Genomic DNA, 21,292 nt, shown 5'->3' with positions numbered 1-21,292 from the left:
GATTAAAGGTTTAGAGAACATGACCTATGAAGCCAGGCTTCATGAACTGGGCTTGTTTAGTTTGGAAAAAAGAAGATTAAGGGGGGACATGATAGCGGTTTTCAAATATCTAAAAGGGTGTCACAAGGAGGAAGGAGAAAATTTGTTCCTCTTGGTTTCTGAGGACAGGACAAGGAGTAATGGGCTTAAAGTGCAGCAGGGGAGGTTTAGATTGGACATTAGGAAAAAATTCCTAACTGTCAGGGTGGTCAAATATTGGAATAAATTACCAAGGGAGGTGGTGGAATCTCCCTCTCTGGAGATATTTAAGAACAGGTTAGATAGACATCTGTCAGGGATGGTGTAGATGGAGCTTGGTCCTGCCTTGAGGGCGGGGGGCTGGACTCGATGACCTCTTGAGGTCCCTTCCAGTCCTATTATTCTATGATTCTATGATTCTAAGAACTAGATGACAGTGTGGAAAGTCCTTTCAGACATTTCAGAGTGAACAGTTTTACAGTTTTACATACTTTTCCTGTTTATTTACTGAGCAGTGTTATTTTCAGACTTATATTTGGGAGGGAAATATCAGCATTCTCAATCGCTGTCAAATTCATTGGCAGACAATACTATGTAATGGTGTTTGAGCCTGTCCCTAGGCAACTGATCAAACATCATATTGGTTGTATTAAGTTGAGTTTTTTGGTTGTATAGTTTTAGGAAGTCCTTTCTTCATTCAGTAATGTGCAGCCATTTCTTTAAAAAAAATCCTTTTGTATCAGTGGGTATGTCTACACTACCCCGCTAGTTCGAACTAGCGGGGTAATGTATGCGTACCGCACTTGCTAATGAAGCCCGGGATTTGAATTTCCCGGGCTTCATTAGCATAAGCGGGGAGCCGCCATTTTTAAATCCCCGCTGCTTCGAACCCCGTGCAGCGCGGCTACACGGGGCTCGAACTAGGTAGTTCGGACTAGGGTGCCTATTCTGAACTACCGTTACTCCTCGTGAAACGAGGTGTACCGGTAGTTCGGAATAGGCACCCTAGTCCGAACTACCTAGTTCGAGCCCCGTGTAGCCGCGCTGCACGGGGTTCGAAGCAGCGGGGATTTAAAAATGGCGGCTCCCCACTTATGCTAATGAAGCCCGGGAAATTCAAATCCCGGGCTTCATTAGCAAGTGCGGTATGCATACATTACCCCGCTAGTTCGAACTAGCGGGGTAGTGTAGACATACCCTGTGCGTGTGTGTGTGTGTGTGTGTGTGTGTGTGTGTGTGTGTGTGTGAATGAATGAGAGAGAGAGAGAGAGAGACAGAGAGACCTAAAATCCCCAAGGTTAGTTTGGAAAACTTGACACTTATAGTATAGTTAAAATCTGGTCACACTGTTGTGCAGTTCCAGCTCCTCCCCAGCCATAGGAATTGCATGTTGGATATGGGCTATCAATAGTACATGCATCACTACAGCATGAAGAGAGGAGATTACTCTCTCCGCAGCAGCACCTGGGCTGGGAGAAAGGCACCTCTCTGCGCTGCAGCAGCTCTGGGCCTGGTACCACGAGATAGATACCTCTCCCCTGGCTGCAGCAGATCCAGTCTGGGTCTGGGTTGGGCCTGGGGAAGGAGCACTCTCCCCTAGCTGCAGCAAGTCTGGGGCTAGCAGGGAGAGGCATTTCTCCCCTCCACAGCCCCGAGCGCCTGTGTAACACTTAATAGGCTACTGCATGGCCACACAGGTTAGAGGAAACTTAGTCACATGGTGACACCCCCCCTCCACTGGCACACGCCCTGGGTACTTCAGGAGAGCTGGAGACAGTGGTTCATGGTCTCAGCCTCAAGGTCAAAGTGGTGGATGAGGATGGGACAGGACAGGCGACAGTTGTCTGGTAATATGGCAATCCAGGACCACTTCTGGGGCCCTGAAGTCTCAGTCCCTCACTCCTTCTCTGGTGCACATGACACATGGGAAGGGAGCTCTGGTAAGTTCTCTTTTTGAGTTGTTGCCAATCAGCTGTGATAAGCTAGAAGTGGGTTAAGGGATAGAAACATACAAGACTGCTGTGTTTGCATCTGCTTCTCATTCCTCTGTGCAGCTCTGCAGTGGAGGCCCTGCAGAAAAGTTTTTTTAATGTACATTGAGACTTCATGGGAATTCTCCAGGGAGATCTATAGGAAACTTTCCTGGAGGTACTCACTAATCAGAGCTGCTTTGTTAATTCCCTCACTGTAGGAAACTTTCCCGCACCAGTTAGCAATCACTTGTGCAGTGACCAAAGCAGTACATAGGCAGCAGCACAGGGTGCCAGTCTGAAGTGGCCTGGAGTGAATTTTCGAGGGCCTGGAGTAGATGATAAAAATGATGGCAGACCACACTCAGATATTGAAGTGCCAAATCACGCAGCAGGCAGAACATGCGTGCGTCTCCTCCCTCTCCTCCTAGGCCATACAAAACTGCCAGCCATGCTCTCCTCAGACTCACCCACATATTTCTTACATCTTCCTGGCCCATCATAGTATACCCCATTCACTCCGCCCCTTTGGACAGGTTCCCTAGCGATAGCTGGATTTACACACAGCTGTGAGAGACAGCTCAAGAGAGAGCCCCTTTCACAGCTACATCTCTTTCAAGAAAGTATTTTCTGTGTATTGTGTATTCCTCTTTAATAAGAAAAAATACTCTCTGTAAGAAAATCAATCTTTATTTGCCTCCTACACACAATACTTGCTGCTGTGGCAACTGGCACATTTTCAAACTACAAATCATGGTTAAGGAGCAATCATCAACATGGTTATTTCAGACAGCAAACAAACAAAAGATGGCAGAATATATTATATAAAGACACATTACTGTTGCTCATTATCAAAATGGTGCTTCAAAGCTTGCCTGATTCAAATAGCCCCCTGTTGTACCCCTCTAAGGGCATGTATTCCATACAATAAGCTATTCCAGAAGAAATACTCCACAATAGCTTATTTCAAAATAGCACTTCTACACTACAGGGAAACTTCAAAATTAGTCTGAGGCAGGTTTCCCTAATGTGGATGTGTTACCTCGTTTAGAGCCCCAAGAAGCACTGGGAAGTAATTATTTTGAATGGCCCTGGGGAGGCGCTATTTCAAAATAGCGATATTTCACACTACAGCTATTTCGAAATAGCTATATCAGAATAGGTGTTATTCCTCATGGAATGAGGTTTACAGAAGTTGGAATAAGATGTCAGTTATTTTGAAATTATTCAAAATAATGGAATTGCTGTGTAGACACACCCTAATAGTCTTGGTATCTGGCAGTTCAAAATTAGCTGCCAGGCAATCTGCCTCCATGCTCATCCATATAGAAACTTCCCCCAGTACGAAATGTACACTAGGCTACTATGACCATGGGAATGTTTTCCTTACTGAGTTCTAAACTGCCATAAAGGCAGTGCCAGTGAGCCTTTAATCTTCCCAGCGCACATTCATAGGTCTTTGTGCAGCTGCTCAGCCTATTGTTCAAATGTTCCTTGCTGCCGTCTAGTTTACCTCTAAGGCTTCATGGGAGTGAGGAGTAGGTGGGTCTCCCCGGGTCATTATGGACATTTCAGCATCATGCATCCAGCATCTTTTGGTCTGGAAAAGAAAGTCCTGCTTGCAGCTTTCTGTTCAGGTCCGTGTTCATGAAGTTGCATATCTCATGCACCTTCCCTGACAATCCTGTGTTGATATTAGTGAAATGACCTATTGATCTACAGAGACCTGCAATACCATGTAGAAGTACCCATTTCTTGTTAATGTACACTATCACACGATGGTCCTCGGCCTGAATTGGACTATGTGTGGCATCTATCGCCTTGCTACAGTTAGGGAATTCCATTGCCACAAAACCATCCGCTATCTCACGCACAGTTCTAAGAGTCACACAGCATTATAACAGGATACAGTGAATGGCCCTACGCACTTATGTGAACACATCCCCTCTGATGAACCCCCTGACTCCAAACTGATTCATGATGGATAGGAAGCAGTCCAGAGTTGCCAGCTTCCACACAACAATCACCATATGCTTTTTCACTGGCATGGCAGCTCTTATTTTGGTAGTGTTGTGCCCTAGAGTTGGGCCGGGCTCCGCACACAGTTCTAGTAGGATGGCTTTCTGCAGCCACCGCTTGCCATCCTGGTCCTGCAGAGTGATGTGATCCCACCACTCAGTTCTTGTTTCCTGAGTCCAAAAGTGAGAGTCTACCGCGTGCAGCTACTTCATTAACGCCAAAAATAATCTGGAATCATTTCTTTCCATGGCGTACAGCAGGGCAGGCACATCAGATTCCTGTTCAGAATCAAAGCTTATGAAATACGATGTGCTCGCTGCTTTGTGTTCATAACAATGCTTGCAACACTAGAGAGCAGAGCAGGATTCATGGTTGCTGGGAGAGATGGTTGGTGGAGAGTATACAGTGGCTACTGAAAAATGGCACAAAATATGTTCGGAAACTCATTGAATAATAGAACAGAAAAAATGCCTCATGGGACCCTGAGCCTGCACTCATGATGCACTGCAACCCATTCCAACCTCCCCATAACCCCTTAACTGCAAAAGGTGGTGAGTTGCACAGTAACTATAGCTACCCACACTACACTGCCCTGTCTGTTGATGGTAGAATACCAACTGTGGATGCCTTCCACCAGTACACGGAACAGTGTGTGAATGTGCACAAGTGATGGAACTACAGTGTTTTATGATCATTGGTGTAACCTGAGTCAATTTAACTTTGTTGGGTAGATGTAGACATCCTCAGTTTATGAGGGGGACGGAAGTACCAGGGTGATGAAGAATGGAGGAAATGTCCATAACGAATGAAATCCCAGCTTTGTCTAGTCTGTGAAAGGAGCTTATTAGAACAACTGGGAATGAGGGTATGTCTACACTACCCTCCTAATTCGAACTAGGAGGGTAATGTAGGCATACCGCACTTGCAAATGAAGCCTGGGATTGGAATTTCCCGGGCTTCATTTGCATAAGCTGGGCGCCGCCATTTTTAAATCCCGGCTAGTTCGAACCCCGTGCCGCGGAGGAGTACAGCTAGTTCGGATTAGAAGCCTAATCCGAACTAGCTACTCCGTGCCGCGTGTAGCCGCGCGGCACGGGGTTCGAACTAGCTGGGATTTAAAAATGGCAGCGCCCGGCTTATGCAAATGAAGCCCGGGAAATTCAAATCCCGGGCTTCATTTGCAAGTGCGGTATGCCTACATTACCCTCCTAGTTCGAATTAGGAGGGTAGTGTAGACATACCCTGAGATATCACATGTAACCAGTCTCTTGAGTGTATTAATCTTACTTTGCCTGTTCTAGTTTATTTTTCTTAGTAATCTACTCTTCTCTGTCTTCTCTCTCATGACCACTTACATCCAACCTTTTATACTTAATGAAATCACTTTTGTATATTAATAAACCCCGTATAAATAATTGTGACTGGGAAAGCTGTTTGTATTTCTCTGTACACCAAGAAAGAGGATGAACAACAGGAGCTTACTTTATATAAAGCTTTATATAGAGTAAAATGGATTTATCTTGAGTTCAGGGCCCATTGGAGCTGTGTGCCTGGTTCCTATGGCAAGTCCCTTTAGCTGAGCCTTCCCAGAGCTGAGGCGAGCTGGGCTCAGTGTCTGTATTATACTGCACAGGGCTGTGACTCTGTCTCTTTGTCGCTGCTGGAAGAGACCTGAGGGCCTGCTCAGCAGTTCAGAGTTGAGAGGTGCCCATGAGGGCAGGAAAGTGGGCTCGGTGGTAATTCAGCATATCCCAAGGAGGTCTCAGCGACTGAACTTATCACACTATGATTCTGAAATGTTTGTCTCTAAGGGGAATTCTAATTTAATAGCCTTGGGGATTTTACTGAAATCTCATTACACAATTTGCATTTTTCTTTTCATCCAGAAATTGGGCCAGTGACAATTACTACAGATCCCAAGAAATTTCAGTATGAACTCCGGGAACTTTATGTTCAGGTGAGTAACTTACCCATTCTGTATAGTTCTAATCTCCATAGCCTTCTTTCTCCGTAGGCAGGCTCCGTTATGCTAGCAGTCCTTCATATACAAAATACTGCAACAAATGGGAATAGTCTTAGAACTAGTTTGTGTTCTGAGAACTATTTCGTAATTGTTTTTTACTGATTCTGTTAGCTGGTTAAAAACCTGCCAATAATTTGTTGAAACATTCAATTTTCTTTGCGTGGGAAATATTTGTCTACAGTGCTGAAACATTTCAAGAAGTTCTACAGAATATCTAATTCAGATAATAAACATACATACATGAAAGGTTATCTGACATCATCCACCATGGTATCACCTGGCACAGGCAGTTAAAAGGTCAGTTTTCCATCAGATACACTCAATTCTTGAGGCACTCTCTGTGATCATCCTAATTTCCTGTGTTTATCAATCAGATGGTTCAGAGTATGAATCACCTGAGGGCCTGGCTTTGGTCTCACACAGGTGTAAATCATCAAGAGTAACTCCTCTGAAGGCAGGCTATGTCTACACTACATGTTTTGTCAGCCGAGGCAATGCAAATGAAGTGCTGATTAGCATTTTCTCACGCCTCCTTTGCATAAGCTATTCTGATTCGTTTTTGCGCAAGAGGTTTTTGCGCAAAAACATGCAGTGTGGACGTGTCCGTTTTGCCCTATGTCTGTACTACATGGGGGCCCAATTCGGGAGCGGTATAAGGATCTTGCTCAAAAAGGGATTTTTGCGCAAAACAGACACGTCCACACTGCATATTCTTGCACAAAAACCTCTTGTGCAAAAATTGATCAAAATAGATTATGCAAATGAAGAACGAGAAAATGCTAATCAGTGCTTTATTTGCATTGCTCTTCCGACAAAGCACAGGGTATGTCTAGAATACATGGCTCCATTTCATGAGGCATACCATAGCTGTTGACAAAGGCTTCCCTTGTCGACTGCAGCAGGTCCAGACTGCCCTGCTGTGCCGCCAAACAGCTGATCAGCACAGCGCAGCGGCCATTTTGATGTAAATGAAGCAGCAATTATTTAAATTGCCGCTTCATTTTCTATGTCTAGTAAACTCATCTACATGGCTCCGTCGATGGAGCCATGTAGTCTAGACATACCCAAAGTGTAGTCATAGGCTGAGTGGAATTACTTTGGTTTAAAGAAACTATACATGAGATCAGAATTGGTCCCTATCAAACCTTTCCGAGTCACACTTAAAATCTGAATATTTCTTCACTCCACCTGTGTTCTATTAGACTAATGTTTATTTTTCATATAAACAGTAAAACTACTTTGTTAGTTACTACACACCTTGATCCCTGTACAGCAAGAATCAGTTCCCTATCACAGAGGGCTGCCATTTCAAAAGGTAAAACATCACATTAAAAAAAAAAAGAGGAAAGCATTTTACATATAAAACTTATATGTTAGTTACAAACATTATAAATAATTTGTCCAAATGGAAATTAAAAATGTGTATACTTATGTTCTGAAGTTCTCTGGGATATTTGGGCTCAGTCCAGTTCACTGAGGAGCTCCAGGTAAATATCTGAACTTACTCAAACTAGCCATGTTTCCGAGGCCTAAATTTAACTTTGGTATAGAGTTACACTCACTTATATTAGCACTGAATTTGGCCGTTGGCGTACAAAATGTGACTGGAAACATCATTAGAAAAGACTCTTCTAATTAAAACAGTAATATTTTTTGCATTGGGCTCCATTAAATTAATCACAATCCACAATCAGAGGCTCTGTCGTGGATCCCCCTCCCCATGTTTTATGAAAGTTGGCTTATGAATATACATAACTGAGGGTGTGTCTACACTACAGAGCTTTTTGGGGAAAACGGCCGTTTTTCCAAAAAAACCCTTGCTTATGTCCACAGTACAATTGCATTCTTCCTAAAGAAAATTGAAAGAACAGAGGGGGTTTTCTGACATTCTACGAAGAAGAAGCCTTTTTCCGAAAGAGCTCTTTTGGAAAAAGGTGTGTCTGGACAGGGAAGAGGGAGTTCTTTTGAAAGAAGAGGAAAGAGAAAAAAGCACAGGTGCCCTAATGGGCACACCGTCCATAGTAATCACAGCTTACATGAGAGATAGCGTCCATTCAGTGTGGATGCTATCTTTCGAAAAAGCAGATCGCTTTTTCGATGTACTTTTGCAGTGTGGATGCTCTCTTTTGTAAGAAGTTTTTCCAGAAGATCTTTTCCTGAAAGCCCAGGCCCCTCCACTTGCATTGGGTAAGAGGGCCCCAAGAACAGGCCCACTCCCTGTATTCTTTCAGAAGCTGAGGGTCCACAACTCCCCACAGCTGCCCGAGCGGCTCTCATCTGGACTGGCGCCTGTGAGGCAAGAGGAAGGGCAGAGATCCAGACTTGTGGCGAAAACTGGACAAGCCAGGTCAATCCATGACCACAGGGAGCAGCACGGGGCCAGAGACCAGGACAGCTCTAATCCCACTGGGTCAGCAGGGGACAGGAGTGGAGAAAAGGACAGCTATCTACTATATGTTTCAGAGAGTTTGTCAGTGTGTGTGTCTGTTTGTCTGTGTCTGTCTGCCCCCCACACAGGGGAATGCATCCTTCCTCCTGCTGTGTCCGTTGTAGCTACAGCAGCCATGGACAGGTGCTTCTCACCTGGCCCCAAACTGCTATGGTGAGAGAGGGCTGGGGTCCTCTCTCCCTGGGGCAGTCTGCCTACTGAACCCCCTCATCCAAGCCCAAGCCCAATCCCAGAGCAATGATTTAAATGAAGAAAAACAAAACTTATTTGAGTTATGGATCTGAGCAGTGCTGGGTAAATCTTCTAATTAGTAATAATATCAAAAGAACCACAACTGGCATCAGAATAGTTATATCACTGCTAAGGTAGTTTGTACTGGTATAGTTAATTCTCCTCCTTATGCCGGAGTAGGCTATATTTCCTTGGTGCTTCATAATTAAAAGTCCCTCTTACTCTAACCCCAGAACAAAAAGTGCCCTCAAAATCTTTTGATTTGTTCTCAGGGGTGAAATAAAGTCACTGGGAGTTTTGTCGTTGATTTTTAGTGGGACCAGGGTTTCATTTCTGGTTTCAGCTTAAACTCCTATAGCAGCAAGACTCCACTTTTTCAGAAAGTAGGTAAGAGAAGCTGGGAAATTTCCTTTTTACAAGATGCTAAGTCAAAGGCTTTTCTTCCCTAAACCAAAGTTTGTTGATTTATTAAAGCAAATTTTTCTCCTTTTCACATGCTCAGCTCATACTTGTAGGGTGCACATTTCCTTCTGTACAACTGGAAAGTTGTCTACATGGAGAATTTTTTTAACAGATCACTGATTTAGCAGAATTTCAATGAGAATGCCAGTTTCCCCCTTTAAAATCTGCATAGATTTGAGAAACCTGCTGAATACCTGAAGAAAGAATAGGATCACTGTATAATGGAGGAAGGAGAGAACTAAGTGTTTTCTTTTCATACCCAGCTATCATTCAGTGCACAAAATTTTCATGCAAGTCAAAGGGTTCATAATATTAAAAATAAAAATATTTTAATATATTTTATATAGTAATATATAGACTATAGTCATCTCACCCTTACTATCAAGATCAGTTCTGCTGAAATCAGTTGAACTAAATAACAGTAAGTGGTGAAGGATCAGGCTTATATTGGGAGTGCTCCCTCTAGCAACTCGTTCGGTCAGTACTGTTGTTTTGTGGCTAGAATAATTTTTTTATCCTCAAATGATCCTTGCTAGATGGGGGTCAAGTTTAGCCTTGTTGATCTCCAATGACGACAAACTTCATAATCTCCCTTTACAGCTCATTACATTATCTAATTGTTCTGATAATTACAAAGCTCTTCCTTAAAATATTTACTACTTGGCACAAATTCTGTCCTTTTTTATTAATAAGAATGATTGCACCATGTCCTTTCCTTCAGCTTTAATCTGTCTTATTTCAAAGAAAAGACGATCTGCTTCTCTCGCTGATTTTGTTTTTTCCAGCGTTTTCTTTTGACTCAATTTCTTGTGTCTCTTAAATACTTTACTTGGAAAACCACAGATGGCAAGTGCTTAGAAAATGCTTCTTTTTTCTGGGAGAAATCCAGGAGTTTTAATCAAAATATGTTAAAAAAATTAATATAGTTCCAATTATTTTTTAAAATGTAAATTTCTGGCTTTTCAAAGATTATAGTTCATTCAAATGGATGTATTTTTTGTACTTATATGAACTTATTTAAATTAAAACAATATGCCATTGGCTAAAATTAAAAAAAAAATCATAACTTTAATAGAACTTCAAAGTAGTTTTTAAATAAATGGTTTGGAACTAAGATTTTATGCTAACATTTATTACAAGCTTCATCTGATTTGCAAACATTTGCTTTTGGCTTTTTTTCATCTATAAGACAGCAGTTTTTCAATTTGTTTTTCTCTGTTCCAGTTATGAAAAACTAACTGAGGGTGTTGGCCATTTTTAAACTAATTACTTTAAGACAATGTCAAATCAGGATAGTTGGGATTTTTTTTCATTAAAAATAGTATGAACACTGCAGCTACCCCTTAGCAACACAGGTAACTGTGAACAGATCCCCTGCAGTCCCTTGTCTAAGCTACACTTGTTCTCCTCTCAGTGCAGAGTCCATTTCAAGGTCTCGCTGTTCTGACATTCAGGGTATGTCTAGACTACATGGCTCTGTCGACGTGAAATGAGGTTTATGCCTCATGAAATGTTGTTTACTGGAGCAGTCAACAAAGGTTTCCCTTGTTGACCGCGGCACGTCCAGACTGCCCCGCTGTGCTGCCAAACAGCTGATTGGCACAGCGTGGCGGCCATTTTGATGTAAATGAAGTGGCGATTATTTAAATCGCTGCTTCATTTTCCTATGTCTAGTAAACTCATCTACATGGCTCCGTCAACGGAGCCATGTAGTCTAGACATACCCTCAGAGTCTTCCACAAGATTGTCCTGGTTACCTGAGAGAACACTTCACCCTTTATGTCCATGACCTCCCAGAATAGCTGTGTGCCACTGAACAATTATGGTATGACCCGTGAGGGAGACTTGTAACTTCAAGAGGCTAAGCTTTCACAAGACCTGGATCTAAACTACAGATCTAATTCCCACAAGAGATAAGAATAATTGTAAAACTAATCAGTTTTGGAACTAAACACAGGACTAATTTCTTTAACTTAGCTCTGTCTTGTTGTGTGTGTCTGTGTGTGGGCATACATACATATAGGGACCTACCAAATTCACAGTTAATTGTGGTCAATTTCACAATTATAGTATTTTTTTTAATTGTAAATGTCATGATTTTAGCTATTTAAATCTGAAATTTCATGGTGTTGTAACTATAGGGGTCCTAGCCCCAAAAGGAGTTGTGAAGGGGTCACAAGGTTATTGCAGGGGGAGTGGAGGTACTGCTTTCCTTCCGCACTGCTGTTGGCTGCAGTGCTGCATTCAGAGCTGGGCAGCTGGAGAGTGGTGGCTGCTGGCCAGAAGCCCAGCTCTGCTGGCAGATCACTGTCTTCAAAACTGGCTGCCGAGCCAACAACCCCTGCTGTCCAGCTGCTCCGCTTTGAAGTCAGTACAGAAGTAAGGATGGCTGTATTATAACCCTTCTAAATTAGCCTTGCAGTCTCCCTCTGCAATTCCCTTTTGGATCAGGCCTCCCAATTTGATTAATGCTGGTCTCCCCTGCGAAATCTGTAGAATGTAGGCTAAATGTACACAAAGGACCAGGTTTCACAGTCTATGATGTGTTTTTCACAGACATTAATTTTTGTTAGGGCCCTAAACTTGTATTAATAAACTATAAACTAATCAAGCTATTTATCCTCTCAATTATCTATGTGTAAATCTGACCAATGTAGCTGTTAGGGCTGTTCTCCACTCTGGCACTCTGAGTGCAGAAGATGGGGGTCCACAAAAGACCTTAAATGCCTTGTCTCTGTAACAGGGGTGGCCAACTAGTTAGAGACGAAGAGTGAAGAGCCAAAATAGCTGTGGATAGAGTTTGAAGAGTCATGTATTATATATTTATTTTATGTCTATCTATAGATAGATATAGTACACAAAATGGAGTGATAAAAATAACATTATAGGACATTTCAGACAAAAACCAATAAAAAAATCTCTACTCATTTAAAAAATTCGCTGCCAGTCCATAGATCTTCAGAGAACTTGACAAGGAACAAACATCAAATTAAAAAAAAAAAAACTTTAAAAATACAGTAATATTCTTACACTAAAAAAAAGCATTCCCACCATGTATTTTAAATTTAATACTACTGCCCTATTATGTTCTGTGAGTTTTTTAAAATTAAACTGAACTCAGAAGTAAATTAGCACAATTTGAAGTGACTGTTTCACTCCAGCTTGTTGATCCCTGGTATGGTTTCCTAATTTTTTTTTACTTATGAATATTATAGCTTTTTTATAGTTCTAAAAATTTAGGTCTGTCCCAGATTGCAAATATAAGAGGTTCAAAAACAATAAGGGAGAGACTCATATCTCAGAATAATTGCTCCAGCCTGGCAAACGATGGCCTTTGAATTTTCTTTAAAGAAACACAGTGTGAACCAGTACATGCTGATTCTTTTTTTGCACTGGAATTTAAATATGACATCTGTGTTGGCTGCCTTATTCTGCATCCATGAAGACTTTCAGTTTAAGGTGCTTCAGCCGCCCCCCCAACCCAATTCCCTTCCTCTCCCCCAGAACAGGCATTCCCAGCCCCCACCATAACCCAATGCTCTCCCCCTCCTCCAGAACAAGGTACTCCCACTCTAACCCAATGCCCTCCCTTTCTCCCAGAGCCTGGCACCCCCAGTCTCCTCACCTCCCCCAGAGCTAGGCACTCCCCCCCCACACTCTAACCCAATGCCTGGCTTCCGCTGCCATGTGCTTCTTCCTCCAGGCGCTGGGGTGTGTGCACAGAGCAGCCGGCCGTGAGCAGTCTGGGTGTGCAGCTCAGAACTACCAAGAGCCGCATTTCTTTAAGCAAAGAGCCGCATGTGGTTCGAGAGCTGCAGGTTGGCCACCACTCCTCTACAAGCTCTGCTTAAAAAAACCTAAAAAAAACCCCCACCTTCGAAGACTCACAGATGCACTGACTCTGGAGGATAGGCTGCCCCCATCAAGTTATTTAAACTCTGAAAAAGCATGAAAGAGCACTTGAATTCCTTCCGCAGGGGTATCCTAAGCTCTTTTGCCACCAAAGAGCTTGAAAAAAGAAATAAAAAACACAGAAAAACTGTATCTCTGATAGCTGACCTCCCAGGCTAAGCAGACACACACAGACTTCTTGTTACCTCCCAGGACACAAAAATCAAATCATCGCCTTAAAAAAGGTGATTTTATTTACAAAACAAAAGAGATATACTTGATAAAGCATACTTTGTTGCTAGGTGTTACAGAGCAACTAACAAAAGAACAGATCAAAACACAAAGAACCGTAGGGTACCTCTCCACTTGCTCCCTAGTTCCAGCTAGGGATGCAAATGTAGGTGACCAAAATTGCTAATGAAGCGTGGGATTTAAATATCCCATGCTTCATTAGCATGATCTCACCGGTGTGTTACTCCGCTCAACAGCTGATTCGAAAGTGTGCGCTGGGACACGTTAGTTCAAACCAAATCCCTTGGTTCGATCTAACGTTACTCCTCAAAAATGAACTAATGTTACTTTCTCATTTTTTCAGGAAGAATGGCTCTTGTGCAAGAGGAGTTTTTTGCGCAAAAAGGAGCCGTCTACACTGCTGCTTTTTGCGCAAAAGCCTCTTGCATAAAAGCAGCAGCTAATTAATTATGCAAATGAAGCGTGGCGATATTCCACTCTGCGCTTCATTTGCATAAGCTTTTGCGGAAGAAGGCTACTGTGTAGATGTAGTCAAAGAGAGCAGGAAGGTATCTATACGCAATTCAAATTTTAGCACTACATCCCATTGCTTTTTCTGGCCCCCTGCCAACACCCTTAGCTACCTGAGTTTTTACCCTTTAGTTACCGAGTGATGGCCAGCTCTCCTCCTATCCATCACAATAGCTAAACCAGGTTTTTGCCTGGGTAACTGAGAAAAGGACACGGCCCATTGTGTACAAAGGCAGGTAAATTCTGGGTATGGTGTGGGTAGTTGTGTAGGAAGGAACAGATAAATCAGTGTGTTATGCATTTCTCGTTACCAACACCTTTACTCATACATGCTCTTCACAAAGGTGGCTGTTTACCTATCCTACTTTGTATAGCTTGATTGTTAGTATCTTCATTGCATTTTTTTACATCTTGACCATCAATGGGAAGTTTTAAAACTTGGCTTGCTATTATTTTAAAGTAAGTATTTTTCAGAAACCATGCAGTACAATAAATAAAAGGATAAACTGCTAGAAGTTGGAAAACAAATCTGCCTAGATCTTTCTGAAAAATAACCTAATCATTTTATTATTGCTAATGTCCATTTTCCTTTCTTATGATTACTTTCTCCACTTTCTTTAATTGTGAACAGGGCGGTGGTGACTGTCCAGAGATGAGCATTGGCGCAATCAAAATAGCTCTAGAAATTTCTCTTCCTGGTTCTTTCATCTATGTATTTACTGATGCACGATCCAAAGATTATAGGCTGACCCATGAAGTATTGCAGCTCATTCAGCAGAAGCAGTCACAGGTAAGGATAAGATTAATATTCTAGCCATTCCTGTTTATTTACCACTGTGGTAACAGCATTGTTCAGAAAAACTCTTTCCAAGATACTTGTGAAATCTTTCTGTAAAAGAGGTTATCATTCTAGCAATTAGTGTTTGTTTTGTTATTTTATAACATATTACAAATTGATATGACTAATACAAATGAAAATTAAAGGGACATTAATTAAGGTTATTAATTAAATATCACAAGATATTCCACTGCTAATATTTGCCTTCTTGGGCCTTTTGGCAGTGAATTAATGTCTGTGGATTTGTCTGACTGTTACAGTATCGATTGCTCTGGGAATGAAAAGTACTGATAGAAGTTTTATTACTTCATCCTCTCTTGATGTGATTGCTGCATGAGTTTTCTTATAGTCACTTTCCATCACTCAGTCCTGCTGGTCTTTGCTTTCTGTATGGAATTTCCATTGAAAAACATCAAATTGAAACCATTTGGTGTATTATGTGTGGAGTGGGTACAGAAATCAGCTGTGCTCCAGATTCCCTTCCTTCCTTCCTTCCTTTTTTTTGAGGGGAGGGGAAGGCGCGGCAGGGTGTACATCTCATTTGTATAGAGCTCAGAGTAGATTAATTGAAAGTAAAATGGCTGTCCATCACACAGAAAAGTGTGAACTTTTAAAAAAAAATTCTGGTGTACTTCTCTAGTACATTTGACAATAAGATTTTTCCCATTGAGGTTTGCACTAGGTGCTCGATGTCTGCATCTTCATTTCCTTTGTGTGTTTTTCTTGTTAATACCCCAGGTTGTATTTGTGCTGACCGGAGACTGTGATGATAGGACACATATTGGTTACAAAGTCTATGAAGAAATTGCCTCAACAAGTTCTGGTCAAGTTTTCCATTTGGACAAAAAGCAAGTTAATGAGGTAATTCGTAGTTAATGTTTATGGCTATCTACTACATACAGAGAGATGTAATCAATGGGCTTCCATTTAATAGCTCCATATTTTTGATGGTTCCAATTCTGATTCTGTTCCAAAGCCTTAGTGCTGCTGTTGAGACACAAAGTAGACAGAGAGCTGGCTTAATCAGCTTCTTTGGCATTTTACATGGGGGTGAATTCTGGATGCTGTAGGGCTGACGTATTGATTCTGTTGCACCCCTCCACAAGGCTTCTGGTATAGTATCTTAAGGGCTTGATTCTGCCAATTTTAACAATGCTGTTGAGACAGGATGGATACCTGTGCTTGTGAAGAACTCCACTGACTTCTACCTGCCTGTGGACCAGAACCATTGAGCAGTACCTTGCTAGTGAGTAATCCCATCAGTTTACTACTCAGAGATAGTGAGGGAGCAGTTGCTGCTCTTAATAAATGTTTTTTATTATTGCTAATTAGAAGTTCTGGTAACCACTAACAAAAATGAATATTTTCTATAGAACATTGAGTAACTTTCAGGTTCTATATTACTATAAACAGACCTGAAATTTCCCAAGTGCATGAGAATTAATTTGATGAAGACAACATCACATGTTAGTTATTTGGGTAATTGGAATCACCTGTCAATGTTGTAAACAGGCCTTTGAATTCCTGGTGTACACAACATTTTGTCACTGGGTTCTAATTTTTTTTATTATAAATAAGTAAAGTCCAAACAACGAACGTTCATTTTATTTTGTCACAATGTCTCTGGTGTATTGCAGTTTGCTGCACTTGGTTTCTTGTAGAAATCAAGTTGTATCCATGTAAAGTTGCTGGCAGAGGGTTAAAAGCAGAGCTGGAGCTTGGCATAAGCAGTCTAAGCAATTGTTTGGTGCCCTGAGCAGCACCGGGGGTGCCACCTATTCACTTTTTGTGATAAGAACTTGATGCTTACTGGTTATGGTTAACTGGCGGCCTGGCCAGGCTGGAGTAGCCCTCTGACACAGGTGGGGCACTACTCCAGCCCACCTGGGCCCTCTGTGCCATGGGTGGTAGGCACTCCAGTATGTCCAGAGCAGCCGCCGCCTGTGCCAGGCCTGGTCAGGTTGGAGCAGTCCACTGCGTTGCAAGCAGGGGGCGCTCCAGCTCGGTTGGCCCACTGTGCTATGTTGCGGGCAAGGGGCACTCCAGCCTGACTAGCCTGCTGCGCCATGCTGCAGGACAGTGCTGCACCAGCCCAGCCAGACTGGAGCGCCCCCCAACCCTGGTTTCCTGGCCTCGTTATGCATTAAACATAACGTTTAACCAGTTAACTGATTAAATGGGATTTACATCCCTAGATTTAGTATGGGGGAGCCTCAAAATACTCCTGCTTAGGACCTCCAATGGGCTAGCCCTGGCACTGTTTAAAAGTAACAATACGTGTTTCACATAGTTTCCCTCCCTAAAAAGTAAGTAGGTATCCCTGTCTTTCTACCTCTCAAGTAATGAGCCAAGTGTGGTATTTGTGTGTGAGAGACAGAGAAGGAGCGTGCACAACTGAGGAACGTGCACCACTTCTGATTTGAACTTTGCAATTTCTTATATGTGAAACTCAGAAGTTATTGTGCTGCCATTTTCTTTTTCAGTAAATTTGTATATAAAGTGTATAACCAAAACCAGTGCACACATACACCTACAGTCCAAACCATACAAACAGTCCTGCAAAGCAAAAACATGTCACTGTGTGTTCATCCAGCATAGTGAAATATAATAAATACCAAAGCCACTGATCTCAGAGAACTAGACCAGAATAGAATCTTTTAAAGCTAACGTGGTAGAAAACATTAACAGGAAACTTTCTTCTTCAGAACTTGAATTTCAGGGTATTGAATTTTTCTTTTTGTGGGTGGGATGTGGGGGAGCTGAGCTTTGGCCAGCACTGTATATAAGGAATGGTGTTATAATAAACATATTATTCTCTCTCTCTCTGTTCCCTTGTTATACCTTTTCGGTGTTACATAGCATCAGACCGGTGTTCAGAAAGCGTTAACATATAATATTCTACTGGCAGTTTGCCTCCATTTGTCTATTCCTCACGCAGTGGAGCCTCCACATTGCCAGCCTGAGTAATGCCACTCACCTAAATGCGGAGTCAAAGCAAGGACCTGGTGACATACCAGGGAACAATCTAGTTTAATGAGCAGCTGTCACCCTTGCCCTGCAACCTTGAGTGCCTTACAACATCTTGCCAAAGGAGTTCCCATATTAGCCACTCACAAACAGCTTTTTAACATGCATGCCTCACCCTGGGTGCATCTACACAGCAGCGTTACTTCGGAATAACGGCCATTATTCTGAAATAACAGTGTGAGTGTCTACACAGCAATTCTGTTGTTTCAAAACACATTTGAAGTAATGGATGGCTTATTCCAACTTCTGTAAACCTAATTCCACGAGGAATAATGCCTATTTTGAAATAGCAGTAGTGTGGATACTCCGCTGCTGCTATTTTGAAATACCTCCTCCCCTGGGCCATTCAAACTAATTACTCCCCAGTGCCTCCTGGGGCTGTAAATCGAGATAGCACGTCCACATTAGAGAAGCCTGCCTTGAACTAATTTTGAGGCTTCCCTGCAGTGTAGATGTGCTATTTTGAAATAAGCTATTGTGGAGTATTTCTTCCGTAATAGCTTATTTTGAAATAAGTGCTCAGTGTTGACGTACCCCGAGTGCTTGAGTGAAACTGCAGTCTGCCAGCAACATTTGAGTGACACTCTGCCTCTTGGCAGCCTTGGTAATATTGTAGGATGATCTTAGAATGTCCCCGATCTTAGATATTCCTCCAGAAAAGTATGTCCTATACTGCACAGCCTCTCCTGGGCAATACATTAGAAATAACATGCACACAGCTTGCCACTCCAAATGGAGTTTCCTAGACAATTCAGTTTAGACACACTGGATTAGTTAAAACAGTAATGCAAGTTTATTAAGTACAAAGAGAGATTTTAAGAGAATACAATTAATGAGGAATAAAAGTCAGAAATTATTTCATTTAAAGCACAGATAAAATGCAACTTGTGCCTAATTTAACAAGCTAAGGACGAGTTTTCTCACCGCATGCTCTCTGCAGTCTTACTGATTAACCATGTTAGATTAGAACCCCTCCCCTGGCCCAAAGGCTGCTTACTCTGTCCCTTCAGGTGCAGTGAATTGATTGGGAGAGAAGTGAGGTTTGACTGTGGCTGTTTGTTCCTCCTTTTTGTCATTTCAGTCTCCCTTTTGAAAAATGCTTCCTTATAGATACCAGGAGACAGAAATAAATGCTGATCACTCTTTCGTCAGTTGAGGTCCATAAACAATAAAAAATGGAAGATATGCATTTTAAAACATAATCATGGCTGAATTATAAATTTGGAAAGAGCTTCAAATAGCTAAATTTGAATAGCCTGCCAAGCCAATATTTTGTTTTGTTGAAACTGTTTCTAATACTCTGTCAAAAAAACAAAACAAAACAAAACAAAACCAAAACCCTACATATAATGTGTACTAAGTTTTCAGTCCACATCCTCAGCCTTGCTCTTTGTATGGTCAATGGAAAATGAAGCAATATTAACAAACTAAGCAGACAAGGAAAATTAGCTACCAGCAAACACAACATAACAAAGAGAACAATACTTGGGAGTTGCCCAATATTTGCATAGTAACGGAAAGAATAAAAAACCATGCTGCATTTTTACACTGTTGGAATACAAGGCAACCATCTCTTAATTGATATCTCGCCAAAAAGCCCACTTCTAGAAAGCCTACCTTAGTAAGAAATATTGTGCTTCTACTGCAACACTGGAAAATAAAACCTTCTTGTGTCTGAATGGCTTTGACTTTTTATTTAGGGCTTGATCTTGCTCCCACTGAAGTCAGTGATAAAATTTCCTTTCACTTAAATCCCAGTACAATTCGGATCTGTCAGTACAGGCAGTCCCCAAGTTACGCGGATCCGACTTATGTCGGATCCGCACTTACGAACGGGGCTTTCTTGCCCCGGAGCTCGCAGGCAGCGGGACCGCCCAGAGCACAGCAGTCCCGCCACCTCGACCTCTGGGGCGAGAAAAGCTGCTCCGGGTGCCCCATGTCTGCTGGGGACCATCTCCAGCAGACCAGGGACACCTGGAGCAAAGCCGGGGAGGCGGAGGGGTCGCGCGCGTCTGAGGCTTTGCTCTGGCAAAGCCTCAGAGTCGCGGAACTCCGCCGCCGCTGCGGCTTTGCTCCCTGTGTCCCTGGTCTGCTAGAGCAAAGCCTCAGAGGCGCGGCACCCCGCCGTCGCTGCCGCTTTGCTCCCGGTGCCTCTTGTCTGCTGGGGACCATCTCCAGCAGACCAGGGACACCCGGAGCAAAGCCGGGGAGGCGGAGGGGTCCCGCGCCTCTGAGGCTTTGCTCTAGCAAAGCCTCAGAGGCGCCGGACTCCGCCGCCGCTGCTGCTTTGCTCCCGGTGCCTCTGGTCTGCTGGGGACTGTCTCCAGCAGACCAGGGACACCTGGAGCAAAGCCGGGAGGCGGAGGGGTCCCGCGCCGCTGAGGCTTTGCTCCCCGTGTCCCTGGTCTGCTGGGGGGGAGGCCCAGCTAGTGCCCCCCCCCCCCAGCAGACCAGGGAGACGTGGAGCAAAGCCCCGGGCCTGTGGTAGAGCAGGTGGGGCGCTGCCGGTTGGTCCCGCAGCACCACTCCTTGGCGCTACTGGACCATACTGGCAGCACCCCAGCTGCTCTGCCCCAGATGTCCTGATTCAGCTGCTGCTGATCAGTTTCAGCAGCGGCTGATCAGTTTCAGCAGCGGCTGAATCAGGACACCTGGGGCAGAGCAGCTGGGGTGCTGCTGGGTTGGTCCAGTAGCGCCGCCGCTCCTCGGCGCTACTGGACCAACCCAGCAGCACCCCAGCTGCTCTGCCCCAGGCATCCCCAAGTCAGCCGCTGCTGAAACTGACCAGTGGCTGATTACAGGAAGCCCCTGCCCCGGGCTTCCTGGAATCAGCTGCTGATCAGTTTCAGCAGCAGCTGACTTGAGGATTCCTGGGGTTCTTAAGTTGAATCTGTATGTAAGTCAGAACTGGCGTCCAGATTCAGCCGTTGTTGAAACTGATCAATTTCAGCAGCGGCTGAATCTGGACGCCAGTTCCGACTTACATACAGATTCAACTTAAGAACAAACCTACAGTCCCTATCTTATACGTAACCTGGGGACTGCCTGTATCTTAGGACTTGTCTACACTTGGGGTACGTCTACACTACATGCCTCTGTCGGCAGAGGCATGTAGATTTGTTTGTTCAGCAAAGGTAAATGAAGCCGCGATTTAAATGATCGCGGCTTCATTTACATTTACATGGCTGCCGCGCTGAGCCAACAAACAGCTGATCAGCTGTTTGTCGGCTCAGCGCGGCAGCCATGTAAATGTAAATGTAGCTGCGATCATTTAAATCGCGGCTTCATTTACCTTTGCCTACAACCCTAATCTACATGCCTCTGCCGACAGAGGCAGGTAGTGTAGACACAGCCTTGCAGTGATTTTTTATCTGAAATCTAATCACAGGCCTGTATGCAGGAATTTCTGAGAGCTGCAAGAGGGGCTGGTGGTTGCTCCAACCCCACCCCCATGGTCCAGCCCCACCCCTGGCCTCTCTCCTTCGGGAGCAAGGGGGGAATCAGCCTCAGGCTTCCCCTGCTGTCCACAGGATGGGGGAGTGAGGTTGGCAATGCATCACCTCTGCCTTTCCCAGAGCAGCTGGAATCTGCCCCATGGTGGA

The 21,292-nt window shown here is 43.5% G+C and overlaps 1 protein-coding gene across 3 annotated transcripts in view; it reads left to right on the top strand.

Annotated features, from left to right (window-relative positions):
• The window catches only part of HMCN1 (hemicentin 1), a 360,405-nt gene that overhangs the window by 57,092 nt on the left and 282,021 nt on the right, over nucleotides 1–21,292 (top strand). For all 3 annotated transcript variants that reach the window (XR_012906027.1, XM_075936754.1, XM_075936755.1), the window contains exons 2-4: nucleotides 5,894–5,964; nucleotides 14,457–14,615; nucleotides 15,402–15,524. Coding sequence is in view for 2 of the 3 variants with exons in the window: in XM_075936754.1 (XP_075792869.1) it covers nucleotides 5,894–5,964; nucleotides 14,457–14,615; nucleotides 15,402–15,524 (353 nt within the window). In the remaining variant the exon portion in view is untranslated. The remainder of the gene's footprint in view (nucleotides 1–5,893; nucleotides 5,965–14,456; nucleotides 14,616–15,401; nucleotides 15,525–21,292) is intronic.

The sequence above is a fragment of the Pelodiscus sinensis genome, chromosome 9, assembly GCF_049634645.1.
Source record: "Pelodiscus sinensis isolate JC-2024 chromosome 9, ASM4963464v1, whole genome shotgun sequence".
In the NCBI taxonomy this organism is placed as follows: Eukaryota; Metazoa; Chordata; order Testudines; family Trionychidae; genus Pelodiscus; species Pelodiscus sinensis.
This window is presented reverse-complemented; position numbering and strand designations above follow the sequence as displayed.